At 38.5% G+C, this 20,389-nt stretch overlaps 1 protein-coding gene across 5 annotated transcripts in view; it reads right to left on the bottom strand.

Moving 5' to 3' along the window:
* The window catches only part of CDK6 (cyclin dependent kinase 6), a 235,773-nt gene that overhangs the window by 125,197 nt on the left and 90,187 nt on the right, over nt 1-20,389 (bottom strand). For all 5 annotated transcript variants that reach the window (XR_013523944.1, XM_009002454.5, XM_078342757.1 and 2 more), the window contains one exon: nt 382-549. Coding sequence is in view for 4 of the 5 variants with exons in the window: in XM_009002454.5 (XP_009000702.1) it covers nt 382-549 (168 nt within the window). In the remaining variant the exon portion in view is untranslated. The remainder of the gene's footprint in view (nt 1-381; nt 550-20,389) is intronic.

The following is a 20,389-nucleotide window of genomic DNA, read 5'->3' as shown; positions in this document are numbered from 1 at the left end:
GCTGCAGACAGGTCAACATTGCTTATACTCTTTCTTCCCTGACCTTGAGCTGTGTGTTCCCTGGGCATTGTGCATACAGCTCTGAAAACAGTGGTTATGGCAGAAAGCATTTGGAAACCTGTAACTGATTCCTGTCCAGTGGCTAAGACGCAACAGGCTATTTCTGCAATGGGTCCTGTTCACAACAAGCCCAGCCTGGATGTGACTGTAGCTGTAGGCAGAATGCTTTTTGCCTACCCACTGGCATATAAAAAAGGGCAAAGACATTCTATCAACCAACTAGCCATGGGCAGTACTAACATTAGGGACATGGAAGGGGGACAGACTGTTATTCAAAAGAGGAAAAGTAAGTTTACTAAAGGACAGCACTCTCCCACTCACCACTGAAGTTAGAGCCATCTGGAAACTGTAGATGCGGGCAAGGCCGAAGTCAGCGAGTTTTATTTGTCCATTGCTGGTCACCAGAATGTTTTGTGGTTTTAGATCGCGATGCACTACTCGGTGTGAATGAAGAAAGTCCAGACCTCGGAGAAGCTGAAACATCATATCCTAATAAAATAAAAAAAGAGAAAATCAATAAACGCTCAAAACAGAAGTTCAGCCTCAGCATTTTGTGGCTGCTTGGCACGCAGCAGGCATTTTGATAAGGATGGCTGATTGAGTGAATCTGTCTCCCTTCCTGCCTTTCCACTCCCACACTTTCAGCAACACTGCAAAAAGTTTCACTCTCAACCTGTATTTTATTAATGAAAGGACAATTTTAAAATATTTTTGATGGGACAGGAAATGTTCTAGAAGGTTATCTGTCAAACTGGTCTCAGTGGCTCATGCTGGGGGAAGGAAAGAAGAGGTCGTGATGGGACACTTTTTGCTTCTATATTGTTTAATGTGTCATTTCAACAATCAAAATCCAGTGTATAACAATATTGTTTTTAATGGTGATTATTATTTGATAGCACCTAATACCAAACACTCACTGTATGTCAAGCACTATTCTAAGCATTGTCCACTTTTAGGCAGGCTCTTGCTCTGTTACCCAGGCTGTAGCACAGGGGTGTGATGCAGCCTTGACTTCCTGGGCTCAAGAGACCCTTCTGCCTCAGCCTCCCAAGTAGCTGGGACCACAGGTGCACACAACCATGGTAGGCTGGTTTAGTTTTTGTAGAGACGGGGTCTCACTATATTGACTAGGGCGGTCTCAGACTCCTGGGCTCAAGCTATTCTCCTGCCTCAGCCTCCCAAAGTGCTGGGATTACAGGTGTGGGCCGCCATGCCCAGTTGTAATCAACTCTTTTAGAGTATTAACAGTCTTGATTTAAACTAGAGTCTGGAAAACCTCAATTCAAATCTCCGATGTATTCCTTTATCAAATCAATGAAAAAATGAGTATGTAAAATAAGGCAAGCCATTTAACCTCTCTAAGCCTTAGTTTCCCTCTCTGTAAAATGGGAAAGTAACAAAACCCACTTTATCAAAGGATTATTGTAAAGCACCTAGCACCAAGTTAATATTCAGTAAATGGCAGCTCTTATTACTGTTATTTTCAACCAGCATGGAGGAGAGGAGCATTCAGAATATAGACCAGTATCAGATCTTTTTCTAATTTTAGGATCAATATAAATATGTACAAGATTTAACACTCAGGAACAGTGTTGGAAAGTAGGAACTAAGACATTGGGCATGATGTCATGATCCTCTGAAATTTGTGATAATTAAGAGTGACCTACTCCCCCCACCCAAATATGAGAATGGTGTATACAAGGGAGGATGGAGCCATTTTGTTAATATAAGGGTTAGAAAAATGACTGGACACCCTCATGGATTTCAGAGCTGAAAGGGGCTATGAGGATACACTTATCGGTCAGATCACTGAATCCTCTGAGAACAGTATATCTGGTTACTGGTTTATGTTTTCGGTTACTGGTTTATGGTTTTGGTTCTTCCTTTAGAGTTGGGAGTTCTGCCTTTATATCCTAGCTTGTTTAAAACCTAAGCCTTAGTTTTTTCTTTTATTAGGTGGAGAAAGTAGCAATTACTTTTCCTACTATTAGGGGGGTAAATGAAGTAATGTATGCCAAGTGCTGGTGCAGTTTCTGGCATATGGTAAACATTTGACAAACAGTAATTATTAGGATGATTATTGTCAAGGTAAGTGTCCTGATTTCTCGGGGAGACAGAATCACAAACAACTAAAGGGAAACATGACCACTGCTACAAGATTGATGTGAACAAAGCACTTGAGGGGGCATGCAGTGACCTAGAATCATTTTTGAGATCCCCCTAAGTGAATATTCTGAACTGGCAGGGGTTACCTTCTAAGCTTCCCAAAACTCTGGAGAAGACTGTGTGGGGGAGGGAAAACCCTTCAAGACTTGAGAAACACTGCAGGTCCAATAAGTTGCAATGAATAAACAGGAGTGTGAAAATGTAGCACAAAATGTTCAAGAAGTCCTCTTCTGCTGTGGCAAATAAGTCTTTATTGGAAACACATGCACACAACTTGTAAGCACTGAATTTTAAAAAGCATGACTAACCTAAAGTAATGTCATGCTGGCTCTTCATCTTTAGCTTCTATACAGTTAAGTGTCACTCATTTAAAACAGTACAAAGAATAAATCTGGTTCATGCCACAGTGTTCACACAATTTTAGCAGCCAATTAGCAGAATAAAAATTTAAAAACATGTCGATTGCTTTTATTTGTGTTATAGCACATACTATATGTTCTTACTTTTAAAAATTGATAAGATGTACAGATGCATGTTTAATGCAGAAAATGTTTTAAAAATCCAGAGAAGAAGAAAAATCACTCAAAAATTCTACCACTTGGAGAACGGAGACAACTTCACTGTTAATAACACTTTTTTTGTGTGTCTTTCTAATCTATCTTTTAAAAATTACATATTTCAATATATTTGTATGCATAAGTATATTTAAGTAAAAATGGTTATAATTCCGTACACATTATTTTGTGGCTCTTTAAAAACATGTAACAATTCGTCATCAACATTTTGCCACGTTAATAAAATTCTGCAATATGACTTTTTTATACAATGAGATTTTTAATGGCTGCATGGTTTTTCTCCCTGGGATATACCGTAATTATTATTATTCAGTTTTAGTTGTGTTACTGTGGCACTTATACTACAGGCCTAGTTCTCCTTTGTTTAAAGGTACAGTAGATTAAAAGGGCTTGTTAATATCATACCAAAGCATGGTTTAGGTGGTATAAATCCACATGACTGCACTAACATTGATTTCATGTGCATAATGCTTATAGATGTAGGTTGCTTCTATATAAGAATTACCATTCTTTAGATTTTATTAGGCTACTTAAAATTTTTGTTTGGTTAGCAAATGAGTTTTCTTTTAAATCTCCAATACCTGGATACAATTGGAATTCTGAAGCAATAAACACTGAGTTAATGACTTAAAAAACAAAATCTTGCCAAACATCTCATGACCTTCAGTAATTCAACCATGAGTTAGGTTGTTGGGCGTTATGAGCCTGTTAGCATGACTGGCGAACCCCTCTCAGTCTTCAGCCATCCTTTATTGCAATCCCCAATTTCAAAGGTGAAATACATTCAGCTATGCCAGGAACTCTGGTCCCAAAAAAATCATAAGATATGGTCCCAATTCCAGAGGATGATATAAATAAACAAATTACAACATTAAATGAGGTAAGAAAAAACCCCTTTCCTACAGAATCACAAGAAGTGTTTTGATCAAAGACATTTCAAAGGATTCTCTACTTAAGCTTATTATCTGTTCTATCTCAATCTATAGTATTGTGAGACATACTCTTAAATTAGCTCCTGAAGATTTTAATCTAAATTACTCCGTCCCATATATGACTCAAATATTTCATAGTAACCCTAGTGATGCAATACAATGAAATTACAGACACCATCAATTAAGGCTCTTTCAGTTAAACGCAGGCTTAAAAGTTTCCCTTTTTATGTTATATGGCACAGTTCTGGTATAAAAGGTTTGGACACGTATTCATACCTATGATAAACGGTCACTTGGGACCCCCACTCTATCTTTTTAAAACATGTGACTTGCAAGCATGTTTCAACAGGACACCAATGTGGAATGAAGTCTGCTCTGAGAGATCTTAGGTGGGGCTTTATGTTGGCAATGCCCCTAAAAAGACTCTGGACCTTTCTGAACACAAGAAATCCCTGCAGTCTTGTAATTATTTCTCTTAGGTGTTCTAGGGCTCTAATCCTCTTACTTAAAATTAAGACCAACAAGCAAACTAAAAAACTACTTCGGCTTTTCTAAAGGGAAAAGATTTATCATGGGGCCTTATTTTCTTTTTCTTTTCTTTTTAGAGACAGGGTCTTGCTCTGCCACCCAGGCTGGACTGCAGTGGTGTCATCATAGTTCACAGCAACCTCGAATTCCTATGTTCAAACAATGCTCCTGAGTAGCTGGAACCACAGGTATGTGTTACCCTGCCTGGCTACTTTTGAATTTTTGTAGAGACAGGGCTCTTGCTAAGTTGCCCAGGCTAGCCTTCAATTCCTAGCCTGAAGCCATTAATCCTTCTGCCTTGGCCTCCCAAAGTGCTGTGATTACAGGTATGAGTCACTGCATCTGGCCTGGGCCTTATTTTCTTATTACAAAAAAGTATGATTAGTTCCAAAAGACACTAAAAACACCTAAGTCATATCATATAATAAGTCACGGAATGACCATTTTAAATAGATAATTCTGGATATAGAGACATATCTAGTGCGATACTCACATTCTCAAAGTTTTAGCACCAAAAATGTACACTGAGAATTTATTTATTTAAATATTAAAAACAGGACATATCCAGTGTGTAGGCAAAGATAATCATTTTTTCTCCTTTAACTTAGTAAACCATAGTCTTTTGTTATTGAAGTTTTCACAGAAATCTCTCCATAATGGTTCGTCTGTTTCCTATGAAGGGTGTTACAGGAGCCCACAGCCTAAAATACATCACACATAACTAAGGCTTTTTTGCACTAAACCAGTAACATGTTGAATTAAGGTGAGGGTTACGATTACAGCAACAGAGGGAAAGGTCACCTGAGCCTGCAGAAAACTTCTTCTCTTGCATGTCTCCCCGTGTTCCCCTCCCCTCAGCCTGACAACCACCATTCTACTTTCTGTTTCTATGAATCTGCCTACTCTACATATCTCATATATGGGGAATCACACTGTAGTTGTCTTTTTGGGAGTGGCTTACTTCAGTTAACATAGTGCTCTCAAGGTTCATTCATGCTGTGGTGTGTGTCATAATTTCCTTCCTCTTTAAGGCTAAATAATATTCCATTGCATGTATATATGACATTTTGTTTATCTGGTCATCCACAGATGGCCACCTCAGTAGTTTCCACTTTTTGGCTACTGTGAATATTGCTGCTATGAACACGGGTGTACACTGATCTCTTTGTGACTCTGCTTTCAACTTTTTTTTGATATATACTCAGAAGTGAAATTGCTGGATCTGCTCCCAGAAATTTAGTTCTCCCATAAAATGTGGTATAATACTGCTACCTAAGCAATGAAATAGTGATTAACAGAGTCATGGTAAGGTCCTAGAGAATTAACCAGTGGCTTCATTCACTCCCTGGAGATTCTGTGCATTCCTGTCTGCATTCTGGGAGAATATATGCTACAAGTCCCCACATCAAGCTTGCTGTATGTACACATCTTCTACTCTGTTTCAAAACCTGACAGCGTTCCTGTGTGCTTTCACTGATCAATTAGCAATGACAACAATGAGCTTCAAAGGTTGCTTATAAGCAGGTCTCCCTACTTCTCACTTTGGTCCTCAGGAGGATCCAAAGAATGCTTCATCCAGAAAACAAAGGACAAAACAAATTCTGAGAAAGCAAGAGGAGGGTTCAAGAAGAGTCCTTAAAATTTCCAGATTACCTGGAAAGTTGTAATAGGTGAATTCAAAGCAAGCCATTAACTGGCAACCTAAAAGAGTCACATGTGAGTGTTCTCTTTTGTTCCACAGCAGAGCATGGTCAAGCTGTGTCATAGTGACTGCCTCTGCCACTGTTCGTGCTGAGCTAGGCACATATCGCCTCAGAGCCCCTCACGAGAAACAAACGCATGGACCCTAAATGGAAACACTGGCTTCTTATTTTTACTGCTTCTAGGCAATTGGATAGAAGTGTAGTAAAGTGGCATTGCATGTAAGTTTTAATAATCAAATATGCATTCTGAAATGAGAACGGAACCCTTTTTTTATTCATTTCTGGAAGTGATGATAGCGCTGAGAAGGTTATCATCAGTCTCAACTAACTAGAAATTAAAAAAAAAAGAGAATGAATTATTTCCACCAAGCCTGAAAATGTTGGTGTTTGAGGAACAATGTAATGACTTAAAACAACAGTATGAAAGACTAAATCATTACCTCATCATAATGGCTATTATTAACCCACTGTGGAAAATCATCAGGAACTGAAACTACAAATATGCAATGCTAAATATAATTTCTTCAGAGCAGGAGATAAAAATCAGCACTGGGTAAAAAAGTAAGAAAACATGAAGCCTAAGTGCCTAGGTTGTTGTGTAATGACCCAAGTGGTTATCATCCTATACACACTGTTTTGTGAGGCTTTTAAAAACATTTTACAGTGTGCTGTGAATATTTCCACATTCCAACACACATTTTTCTATAATGATATTTTAGGCCAGGTGTGGTGGCCCACACCTGTAATCCTAGCACTCTGGGTGGCTGAGGTGGGAGGATCACTTGAGCCCAGGAGTTTGAGACCAGCCTGGGCAACATAGGGAGACCCCATCTCTACAAAAAACAAAAAATTAGTTGGGCATGATAGCTCAAGCCTGTGGCCCCAGCTACTTGGGAGGCGTAGGTGGGAAGATTACTGGAGCCTGGGAGGTCGAGGCTGAAGTGAGCTGTGATTGCACAACTGCACCCCAGCCTGGGCGACAGCTCTCAAAAAAAGAAGAAATTTCTAATAAGCTTTCTAAAAGCTGCAATTGGACAAAATGCCTTCTTATTTAAACATTCTTCCTCTCAATTCCCTCTTTTGAAAATTTTCCCCTCACTTTGTATTTCCTTCCTCTTCAAATGAGGTAATGCTTAGAGAAGCTGGTTTTCCACAAGAGTAGAGCAGATTATGATTTGCGTGATGTAGAAGACACAGCTGGTTGTCAGCCATGAAGTGTTGGTCCAGGCCAATGAGGCAACCACATTTTCTTTTGCTAGGAATTGATCCATGGATGAACATGACACCCAGTCCGGTATGGGCAAATTGGCTAGAGAGTTTCATGAAGCATTTTCCTCCTTGATAAGAGGTGCACAATAGAATGCTCTCTGTTGCACTTCCTCATCTCCCATCCTCACCCACGTCTTATACTGAATGCTACCGCTTTATAGCATCACCTTACAGCTGTAGCAACCATCTTGAAACATAATGAGACATCATCTGTACATATAAAAGGCCAGAGTGTAAACAGGGAAAGAGTCTGGGTCTTTGATGACATCAGTGAATAGCTGCATCAACTTTCGGGCTGCCTGCCTCCAGTAATAATATTATTTACATAATAATTTACATTTATTATGTAAATAATAATAATTTACTTGTAGTTATGTAAATAATAATGCCTTCTTCTGAAGCCAGTTTTTCATTGAGTGTTCTGTAATTTGCAGTTGAAAATTATTCTAACAAATCTAACTTAATTAAAATTATATTAACTTAAACCTGTTATGAACATTATCTTTCATTTATAGCCACCATGGTTCATCCCAGGGTGAGGTACAGACCCAATGGGGCCTATACCAACATTCTTTTCTTGTTTCCAATTACCCTTTCCAGGTGGTTATCCTTTTCTTTTTGAGGTGTGCACTTCCTTCCATTAATGTTTATAATATCGCCTTCTCCAACACTATCATTTCCTGTCAACTCTCCATATTACTCAGGGACTCTGGCTCACGCTGTCTACCCCGCACTCAACATCTTCCTGCAGGTCGCCAACATCCCTGGGATGCTGGAGCTAACATTAGCTTCAGAACTTTGACTTCTTTAACCTCATTCAATTTTGCCATCTACATAATACTCATGCAGATGGTTAGTCTCTGTTTTATAAATGGAATGCAAATGCATACAATTTTGTAACTATCTTTTTCACATCACACTGTATACTGAACTCATTTGCATGTAGATCTATTGGCAATATATCTATAGCTTAATTTTTAATGGTTCTATATTATTCTATTTTTATTTATATACTATGATTAGCAAAAGGGTTTAAGCAGTCATTAAATTAACCATGAATTTTAAATACCACTATCACTCATGTTCTAAATTACTTGAAGTTATTTTCTGGACTTTCACTCTTCTGTCTCTGTCTCTGTTTACCATACCTCTCTCCTTTAATTATTAAATATTTGGAGTAAATTTTAATATCTTCAAGGAAAGTTTTCTCTTTCCATTCTTTTTTTTTTTTTTTTTTGTGAGACAGAGTCTCACCCTGTTGTCCAGGCTGGAGTGTAATGGCACAATCTCGGCTCACTGCAAACTCCGCCTCCTGGGTTCAAATGATTCTCCTGCCTCAGCCTCCCGAGTATCCGGGATTACAGGCTCCCACCACTACTCCCGGCTAATTTTTGTATTTTTAGTAGAGATGGGGTTTCACTATGTTGGCCAGGCTGGTTTCTGTTTCCACTCTTTACAAAACATTCCTGAATATTTTCTTAAAATAAAAATATATATTTATTTATTTTTAGAGGCTGGTCTCACTATGTTACCCAGGTTGGCCTCAAAATTCCTGGGCTCCAGTTATTTTCCCACCTCAGCCTGGCAAGTAGCTGGGACTATAGATGTGCATCATCGTGCCTGGCATTCCTGGATATTCTTGTATGTTATGATTACAGACTGATTTTAGAATCATTTTATTGAGTGCCCACACCTTCCAAAAATTATTTTAGTATTTTCAATGATATTTAAAAATTGATAAATTGATTTGGGGATAACAGATACCTTTACAATATTGCATCTTTCCTTTTCTTCACTTATTCTCGTTGTGGGTTCCTCAATCAAGTCGTGTCTTTTTAAATACAATTCCTACACCTTTGAGGCTCACACTGCAACAGGCCTGGTCTGCCTTCTCTTTCCTCACATGCACTATTACCTAGCCTTTCCCCACTGAGCTCAGTCCGCAAATCCATCTTGTACTCTCCGTCTAGACTAAACCCTTAAAAGTATAAACCTGATTCTGTGAGATTATTCTCCTGCTTCAGGCCCCTCTGCCAAAGTTCAACTAGCTCTCTGGCCCTGCCTCCTGGTACTCTGGATTTCTGCCATCTTTACTCATTTACTGTCCCATAGCTCCATCCCCTGAGAAGGTTCTGCTTAAATCGCTCTTCCTCTAGATTTATTGGCCTCCTACCACATTATGTTAATGGGTGTTAATAAATGCTCAATGACTTTTCATAAAGAAGTGAGGGCCCAAACAAAACTGAAAACGACCATGAAATCTATAAAGGCCATTAGCTTAAAAAGAACTCACTGACTCCTCTGAGGAGGAAGGTGATAAAACTCCAGGGAAATCAGAAAGAACAGGTTTGGATTAGGGGATAGGGACCAAAGAGGCATGGCATATAAATTAGTGTTCATACCTGTTAGCCATTAAAACATATTCATATGTGTGTTGAGACTTTGGGCTTATTATTTTAGACATATAAAACTCCCACGCCTATAATGAACACGAAGCATGGAACAAAAACAATGAAGGATGTTTCCTTTCTATCTTACCATTTCGGGAAGCAACTTGCCCAGGGAGTCAAGAGACGTGGATTTCAGGACATAGTTCCACAGCTCGGGGTAGGACTATAAGCAAGTACCTTATCCTCTATGAAGCATTTCATGGATCATATCACTTTGCCTGAGTCTTCATTTGGATGCAGAATTGGACTATTGGCCAAATCCCCTAATAATGCTTTAATTTCGTATCATCATGTCGGAGTGTCTCAAAGAGGTCTCTTAATCCAGTGTTACTAAGTTCCATTCCTCTTAGCCACTAGTCAATTGATTAAGCAAGTTCTACCTCCTTTCTTTCTTTTCTTTTTTTGTAATAGCACAGATTTTTTATTTTATTTTCTACTTTTGTCAACTTTTATTTTAGGATCAGAGGGTATATGTGCAGGTTTGTTACAAAGGTTAACTACATGACACTGAGGTTTGGGGGTGTGAATGATCCCATCACCCGGGTAGTGAGCATAGTATCTAGTAGGCAGTTTTTCAGCTCTTCCCCCTCCTCTAGTAGTCCCGAGTGTCTACTGAGTCAGAACCTTCGGAGCCTCAGTTTTTCATTTATAAAAACCAGGATAAATCCTGCCCTGCCCCTATCATAGAATTATGGAGAGAACCTAGATATTTGATTATTTTAAATTGCATATTTGATTTGTTTTATAAACTGCCAAGTGCTAGTCAGCTAGACTACAAATTCCTTAAGGAACAGGAATGCAAGGCATCTTTATATTCTCCACAGAATCCAACAAGGCACCTTATACACAGAAATCTTTTGGTTTTATTTGATTAAATGAATCACCCAATAGTCTATAGATATGCATTAAGATGAATTATAGTGACCTTTGCTCTTGGCTTTGTGTAAAGGAGTTACAGAACATACTGATGAAACTGATTCCTGAGTCTTTCTTTAGCAAAAAGGCCACAGTCTTGCATTGTGGCTTATTGGTTACTCACTAAGAATTTACTGACTGCTTGCCAAGTGGAGGGATGATAGTATAAAAAAAGTTTCTTTTGGGTATGTATAAACCTAAGTGAGTCAGTTACACAAGACGTAAATTTCCATTTTTGAAGGCAGTCTGATTTAAAAGAAAGCACTGGGTTTTGGGCTAAAAGCTTTGGATACAAATTTGTACTTGCAAGTTATATAATCTAAGGCAAGTCACTTACAACTTTTTCAGGCCTTGGTTTTTACATCTGTTTTTGAGGAAATAACCTCAAAAAATGATTTAAACAAGATACCATATTATAGATTATATAATATATATATATTTAAGTATGTGCATTATGGATATATATATGACATAGGATATTATATGATTAAGCACTTTATTTATTATAAAGTTCATATACATAATAAATGGCTACCACTTATTCAAAAGAACTATGAAGCCCCTACTATGTACAAGGCATTGTGTTAGGAGATGTTACATGGAAGCACCTGAATAGGAGATGTTACATCGAAGTATCCCAAGGAGCTCATATTTTAGCAGAGAGAGAAGAATATGTATCTACATACTTCATGTCAGCATGTGCCAAGGACCACAAATGGCACAAGAGCTCTAGGCACTGAGTAAGCACCAAGGTGGGAGCAGCATCTAAGCCAATCTGGGAGGAAGGCTGGTATTAGGTTTGGCGTGGGGAAGCATCTGTCATGAAAGACACTCGCAGAGGAGTAGAGGAGGAAGTGCTTATGTGTTTGCAGACCAGCTATAACTCCAGCAGGCAGGGTCCTAAAAAGGGCACACTGCTAAATGGGACCACACTGCAAGGGATTTATTGCTGGGTGGACACAGGGAGTTTATAGTGCTTGATCTTACAGTCAGCGGGTAACTAGTGAAAATGTGCAAAACACTGGAATGTTATTATTGACATTTTAGCATACATAATGGATGGGAGGATGGGAGGTGGTATAAGGGGGCTATGATACTATTCTGAACTTAAGAAAGGTCTAAACTAGAATATTAGAAACAAAAAGCAAGGGGAAAGGCAATTCAAGAGACAAATACGTTAATATTTGTTTTCACAGTTCAATTTTAATGGCCCATCTTTGGAGGGCTCTGCTACGTTTCCAGGCTGCACATTGTGTGATCTTGGGCCTGCTGTTTAAGCTCCCCTCCGCTAGCATCTAGCGTCAGTTTCCTCATCTGTGAAATAGGGACAACACTTTCTTGCAGGGTGGCTGCAAGGACTGAAAACAAAATGCGTAAACCTCCCAGGTTGGGTAATGGGTTCAGCACTGGTGTCACTAAATGAAGATGAGGCTCTGGTACCCAGCACTAGTGACGGTATCTGGTAACACTGTAAGTTCAGATCCACTGAGTTTTCCCGTTAGAATGTGGACAGCCTTCCAGTTTCCCTAACACTCTTTATTAACAAACACAACTTATAATATAACCCTTAAAATATCCATTGTTTTAATTAAATCAAATGTTATATGGTCTGTTCTTAATTTTGAAAGTCTAGGTCCTTAGAAATCGTCTCTTATTATTCACTGAATGTATTGCATGTTTCTTTTTGTAAATGACTCCACTTGCTAAAATGGGTTTAAGTTACTTTTCCCTGTACCTGGACAGATTTTTTTGTAGGTCCCTCTGACTACTGAGATTTCCTAAAACTGTCCTTGGGTGCTTTTATAGGATAATAACCACAGACTGTAAGCATGAAATATACCATTTTACTTAATTAACACATATATTCTGAAGCTATTACTGAATAGGGAAAAACATTACAAATAAACTTTCTTACATAGTTAACTTTGGTTGCTTTCTCAGCTTAACAAATAAGAACTAGAATTTGTGACATTATTACCTTATGTTATCCATTAATGCTGAACCACATTCCAATACAGAGAGGGGGAGAGGAGTAAACAAGGACTCTGAAAAGAACACTTAGCTTCATTTGGTCAAAAATGGACTTTACAAGGGTTTTTATTATGGGTCATAAAACACTGCTTACCACAATGTACCTCCTTGAAAAAGAAAAGAAACCCTTGCAGTGGTGAGAAACTGAAAACAACACGTTGAGAGTCCCGGTGCCTCCTTCCCATAAACACATCTGTGCATATTATCTGTTTTGGGTAGAGCTGCATGAACAGCTGTTTATGGGGACTCCATAGAGGCAGGACTTCAACATTTTTTATCTTGTGTTATTGCAAGGACTGACTTTTTAATCTGAAGTCAGTTATGACAGAGGTAGCCAATGTATTTCCAGGGGGAGGAGGCCATGTATGCCTCACTAACCCTTTCTTTAATCTGCAGGAGGAAGAGGTTCTGAGTGGTCACAACTAGTCAGGAAAAGCATGGAGGCCCAGAGGAAGGGGGACCTTCAGGCCAAATGGAACTGAAATGCTACGCACCAAGGCTACTGAGAACTGGGTTAACAATCTCAAGACTCTTATAAAGAAGAATTTATCCAGCTAATGTTAAAATTGGTATGATAGGCCAGGTGTAGTGGCTCACACCTGTAATCCCAGCATTTGGGAGGCTGAGGCGGGCGGATCATCTGAGGTCAGGAGTTTGAGACCAGCCTGACCAACATGGTGAAACCTCATCTCTACTAACAATACAAAATTAGCTGGGTGTGGTGGCGCATGCCTGTAATTCCAGCTACACGGGAGGCTGAGGCAAGAGAATTGCTTTAACCTGAAAGGAGGTTACAGTGAGCTGAGATTGTGCCATTGCACTCTAGCCTGGGCAAGAGTGAAACTCCATTTCAAAAAAAAAAAACCAAAAAAACTGTATATAGAAATTGCTCAGGGAAACATGGGCATCCCTATGGATAGGAAACTCTTCAGCGTAATAGAGTACAGGTATCCAAGTACAGGTACATTTATGTATTCAGTGCTACTCTGGTTTAGGGATAACCCTGTCTAAAAGTTAGGGTCCTGTAACTTCTTGAACTAGTTTTCTTAAACATGCCCCTTTTGCCTGCAGACTTTTCCTGGCCCACCTAAAACCCCCAGTCAGCTTTTGTTATTCTTTTTCCAGGCACCAAAAATTGGCTTCTGCTGCTCCTTATCCTGGTCCTCTAAGGCCTCATCTCAGAACGATGTGCCCATCTCTACAACTAAGATTGCTGAGAGAAAATCTTCATAACAAGTCTGAAGTGGTTACACATCATTGTTTCCAAATTCATCTGGGGCAAGAGAATTGCTTTAACCTGAAAGGAGGTTACAGTGAGCTGAGATTGTGCCATTGCACTCTAGCCTGGGCAACAAGAGTGAAACTCCATTACGGCCTTCTCTGGGTCTCTGGTAAGCTCCCTTTGCTGTTGTCTATGACGGCTACCACAAACATTCACCATTTGTTTGTGTTTCCATAATTACCTTTGCAATTATGTTTCTTAAGAGTATCTTAAATTTTAAACTCTGCCTTCACCCCTCACCTCACATTCATTCGTGGCTTCAACATTTAGTTACATTCTGAGGCATCCCAAGTCATAAGGCAGCTGGGACTGCTCTCCCAAGCTCCAGACGTGCAAACTTCGCAGGTGCAAATGCACAAATGCTTCCTGCTATGTTTTTTAGAATATTCCATGGTAACTGTTACCTCCATCAGTTCCAAAATAACAATACAGTTTCTTCACTTCCATCAAAACCTGTTTTTCCACCTGTATTTCTTATCTGGTATAATGGTACCACCATCTACCCAAACGATCAATCCAGAAATCTGACAGATATTTTAGATTCTTTCTCTCCTCCCAAACACGTATCTAATGAGTCACCAAGTCCTGGTAATTACAGTTTCTACGTTACCTTTCAAATAAGCCCTTCTCTCCCGTCTCCTTGGCTCTTGTCGAGTAGTCAGTATCTCCTGCCTGGATTACTACAATGGTGTTCCAACACAAAGAAATCCTATCTTTAGATTTATGCATCTTTAATCTTTTCTCCACAGCACTAAGTGACATTTCTTTCGTTTTGTTTTTGTTTTTGAGACAGCATCTCAGTCTGTTGCCCAGGCTGGATGGAGTGCGGTGGTGAAACTCACTGCAGCTCCTGGGCTCAAGCAATGCTCCTTCCTCAGCCTCCTGAGTAGCTGGGACTACAGGCACATGCCACTATGCTCAGCTAATATTTTGTTTTTATTTTTGTAGAGACAGGATCTTCTTATGTTGCCCAGGCTAGTCTCAAACTCCTTGGCACAAATAATCCTCCTGCCTCAGCCTCCCAAAGCACTGGGATTACAGGCGTGAGCCATCATGTCTGGCCCTAAGTGATATTCCTAAAAGGTAAATCTGAATCATATAGAAGTTCCCCACTGTTCATCATAAGACAAAGGTAAAACTTTGATTGTTCTCTGAAGCATTTTAACGTCTGCTTCCTAACGACCTCTGGATTAACTGCCAGCTGTTCCCGTTACTATGCTCTGAGGGTGACATGCTCTATTATATCTTTGTCCTGCTGCAATGCTATTCCCTTTTCCTGGAATGCTTGCTCCATTGTCCTATCCCCTGAAATACACACATCTTCCAGCATACACATACACATCTTCTCTGTCTGGCTCTTTTCAACCTGTTTTTCAAGGCTTGCTTTAAGTAATTCTTGGCCACATCCTGGGCAATCCTCCTTACATGCACAGGCCCAACTCGTATAATCCCACAACACTCTGAGCATAGTTCTGGCACAGAACTTATTCCACTTTACTCTAACTGTAATGTCACCCTCCCTAGATTACAGCCTCTTGATGCTAAGAAAGTAACTGGAAATGGGGATGGGGTGGGATGAGAAAAATAAAGAAGCATCCTAGGCATTTCATATACATTATTTTTTTCCCAGGTACTTTGCATGTATTATTTCATTTATTTTTTCTCAGTAACCCCTTGAATAAATTAATATTCATTCATTCATTCTACATTTGTATCATGGGCCGACTCCTGTGGCAGGCTGGAGAACAATGATAACTAGTTCCACGGAGCAAACAGTGGGAGCGAGAAGCTGACTTTGAGAAGTCAGAAAGGTGCCCAACACACACAAGGAAGATTCCATCAGAAGCCTAAGCTCCTCCTGACCTGTGCCCAGGCACACCTGGTCCCCCTGCATCTCCTCAAGTCTCCGGCTTCAGACACTAAGTATAAAAGGAATGACCAAATGCTACTTTAAAAATATGCTACAACCTAGTAATTCCACTTATAGGAATTCATTCTACACAACCAACAATTTTACAATGAGTCAACACAAACACGTTCAGTGCTATTTTGTTTGAAAGAGTAAAAAAATGAAGATAGCATAGATAAATAAATGACAACGTGTCTCTATATGTAATATCCAGCAGCAATTAGAAACAACATGGGTAATTCTAACACATAAACTAGATAAATTGACAGAAAAAGGAGTTAGCCTTAGAGTGATGTATACAGCTTGATTTTATTTTGACAAAACAAGAGATAAATGTAGATGCTTAGGTAGGTGTGACTGTGTTTGCATTAGGATGGCCAGATAAAACATAGGATGCTCAGGTAAATTCGCTTTTCTAATAAACAACAAATACTTTTTAGTTAAAGTGTGTCCCATACAATATGTGGAACATATTTAAATAAAAAAAATCATTTGTTGTTTCTTTGAAATTCAAATTTAACTGAATGTCCTCATTTTATTTGTTAAATCTGGCTACTTTAGTCTGAATACATATAAAAATGTTTGGAAAAGGATACAGCTACAGTTAATGATTGTTACCTCTGTTAGGTGTTGAAAATGGTAGCATTATGGATGATTTTTAATTTTTGGATTCTTCTGAATTGACCAGTTAAAATTATACAGATATTTTAATGTTTCTTAGTCAACCAAACTTTTCAAGTTAGTAACCAGCAGTCTTCTGAAAATAAAAAATGTAGTAAGTCTCTGATAAAGTTTGTGAAATAAATCCTCTAAGGACCATTTAAAAAAATACTCCACAGAAACAGATAGCATAGCACTTCAGAGTTTTATAAGTCATTGTACATAATTTTCTAAATTGTAGATAAACAATACTGTTTTATGTCCTCAACAGACTACAGCTACCTGAAAACAGTAAGTACAAGTCATTTAGTTTTTTTTTTTTTTCTTACCTGCCACTTCCTGACAGATCCTAGGGAAGAATAGGGGCTCAGTAAGTTTTATGCTTTTAATATTTAAAGAATAAACTTATTGGAAAAGTAAAAGCCAGAACTGTTGCTGACAGACAATAAAATAAACCATTTCAGAGACAAACAATGATATAAATAAGTACTGAGTTGTTTTTTAAGATTTATTCAGTTTGTTTAAAACATTTTAGAATGAAAATAAATCAATAATGGCCTCTTAGAACAACCTTGAACTTTGTTTAGGTTGAGAGTGAAAAGTTTAATCAAAAGTTTATAGTAAAATAACAAAGGAAAATACCCTAAGTAAAAAGTTTCTTTTGAAATATTGTACTTTCATTCCTTGAATATTTCCAATCTCTGCTTCTGTTCTTCTGTTATGTTTGTTAGAATCAGCATACAGAGCCTTTCAAAAAGTTTTCTGGCCGGGCGTGGTGGCTCACGACTGTAATCTCAGCACTTTGGGAGGCTACGGCAGGTGGATCTCCGGGTCAGGAGATCAAGACCATCCTGACTAACACGGTGAAACCCTGTCTCTACTAAAAATACAAAAAATTAGCTGGGCCTGGTGGCACGTGCCTGCAGTCCCAGCTACTCAGGAGGCTGAGGCAGGATAATCATTTGAACCTGGGAGGTGGAGGTTGCAGTGAGCCAAGATGGCGCCACTGCACTCCAGCCTGGGTGACAGAGCAAGACTCCGTTTCAAAAAGAAATGTTTTCTGAAGGTTTTAAACTGCTCTCTAAGGCTGGAAGCAGGCGACTTTTTAGCACAGATTCTGGGGTCATCTCAGAGTGTCAGACATGACACTTGCTGGTTTGCCAAGAGGTATCAGGCTCACCAACGCTATCTAGTATTTCTTTAATACCTGTTTTTGAATGTAGTTTGCTTTTGTTTTGTACTTTAATGGTATATTTAAGAGGAATACAGTGTTTACACTCATCTAAAAATACACATACATACACACACACACCCCTCTACACACCAAGTTAGACTCTTCATTCACAAAGTAGCACAATGGGTAAGCTAAACAAATTGTTTTTCTTCTTTAAAGTTAGTAAACTCTTTTTATCTGAATTTGCCAATTAAAATTTTATATGTATAATATATATATTCCTTTTGTACTTTTTTGGGAGATAAAATGCATACTGGAAATTTATAGTGTTTAATGTTTAAAAGCCTAGCTATGAGGCCTCATTACCTGTCACATATATTTAGTCTGCAATTAAAAATATTTTACTGGAGACTTAAAATGTGCAAGTAGGGGATGTTTGAGTTCCATATTATGATTTGCCAAATAGGCTAAAAGGGAGTAGGGAAACATTTTGTCTCTGTGTTTTTTAAGTGCTCAGAAGAGAGGTTCCAGAGATAAGACCATTAGTTTGCTGCTTTATCTAGGTGAAGAGAGAGGGGAAGGATCCCATTCAAATCCCTATATCCTGGGAGATTTTTAGACTAGATATATCTGATAAAAGACATACTCACAATATATAAAAAACTCCTGCAACTCAATTAGAAAAAGACACACAATCCAATATTTAAAAATGGGTTAAAGATGTGAACAGGCACTTCACAAAAGAGGAAATCCAAAGTCCAGCAGCTTATGAAAAGGTTAACCTCATTACTCATCAGTGAATTGAAAATTAAAAGCACAACAAGATACCATTACAATGGCTTAAGCTGAGTATATCAAGAGGTGACGAATATGTAGAGCAGTGACATACACTGAGGTAAAACACAAATGGTCTATCCACTTGGGAAACATTTTGGCAGAGAGAGGAAGAAAAATTGATCTCACAGATAAGCTCCTCAGTAAAAGAAGTTGCACACAAAAAGCATATACTTTTTAGATAAAGTAAGTCAGTGTAGTGATTACCTCTGGGGGAGTGAGTTATAGACTCGGAAGGTATTAAGAAGACTGGAATGTTCTGAATCTTGATCTGGATGGTTACACTAGTAAAAGATCATCAAGCTGTATGCTTGAGATTGGTGTACTCACTTTATTCTACATCTCTTATTTGCAACTAAAACAAAACCCTGTCTTTCCAATATTCATACAAACCTGGGAAGTTATTTCAGTACAGTTTTGCTAATCAGGACCTCCCTGGCAGGCTCATCATTACAGGTTTCATGGACTGGGAGAGAGACTGTATTAGTCTGTTCTCACACTGCTAATAAAGACATACCGGAGACTGGGTAACTTATAAAGAACAGGAGGTTTAATGGACTCACAGTTCCACATGGCTGGAGAGGCCTCACAATCACGGCTGAAGGCAAAGGAGGAGCAGAGTCACATCTTACATGGCAGCAGGGAAGAGAGAATGAGAGCCAAATGAAAGTGGTTTTCCCTTATAAAATCACCTGATCTCATGAGACTTAATTCATTACCGCTAGAACAGTATGGAGGAAACTGTCCCCATGATTCAATTAACTCCCAATGGGTCCTTCCCATAACACATGGGAATTATAGGAGCTACAATTCAAGATGAGATTTGGGTGGGGACACATACAAACCATATCAGAGACCTCAGTTTTCCTCTGGGATCTGCTTCTTCTTCTAAGTAGTACTTTACCTAATTTCCACCTGTATCAGTTTTCTCACTGGTAAATGCGAGGATATGACGTTTCACTCATACACTATTAATCAGGTAATATGCAAGTGTGTAATTGCTTTGAAAAGTTAAAACTATTATATGAATATACATATTATCATTTTACAGCACTTGGAAGAATTCAAATTTCTCCAAGTAATGTTAAAGATATAACATTTTTATCACTGCTAACTTCCTGGACAGTTCTCAATTTCTTGAAACACAAAGAGTAGAAAGTTTATAAGTAAGATAAAAAATGTATGGTCCTCTTCCTTTCACTCTATAGTACACTGCAAGAGACTCAAGGTACAGGCTTCATGGTTCTAATTCTTACCTTTCTTGCCAGTGACCTCGGGTAATTTTGTGTATTTAATTTTTAATTGACAAGTAATAACTATATATGTATATTCATGGGTGCAATGTGATGTTTTGATAAATGTATAAATTGTGAGATGATTAAATCAAGCTAATTAACATGTCAATTTTATTGACTCTAAAATGCTATATTAAGATTCACTATTACTTTAATGTAATACTAAGAAAAACAAATGGTTGTCAATTAAACTACAACATGAGATTATCATTTAGAAGTCTTAATTATAACAATTAAAAGGGTTTTCTTGCAGACTTCTTCATATTTGGATTGTTGTCTATATCATCCCTGAACATGCATTAAAAATTAAATTTTAAGTGAAGTAATTTGATGAAGGTATTCCAAGAATTTCATCACATTCAGAGTCCTGCTGTTTCACATCCTTTTCTACTTAGAGTTGTTGGATGTCTGTGTTTTCCACACAATTTTGTCTTCTGTCCCATGAAGGGCACTGATGACAGAGAAGTAGAATTCTACTGTGACCTCTAGGATTTTCATGCATGCCGTTGAGTAATTCTGCAAGTTTCAGGCATGTGTGCAGGCAATCACCACTGGATCAGGACTGATGCCTGTGAACAGTGACTTCAAAATGCCTTTTGTTTTCAA

This window comes from Callithrix jacchus, chromosome 11 (genome assembly GCF_049354715.1).
Source record: "Callithrix jacchus isolate 240 chromosome 11, calJac240_pri, whole genome shotgun sequence".
Classification (NCBI taxonomy): Eukaryota; Metazoa; Chordata; class Mammalia; order Primates; family Cebidae; genus Callithrix; species Callithrix jacchus.
The sequence above is the reverse complement of the archived record's forward strand: the minus strand, read 5'-3'. Positions and strand labels throughout refer to the sequence as shown.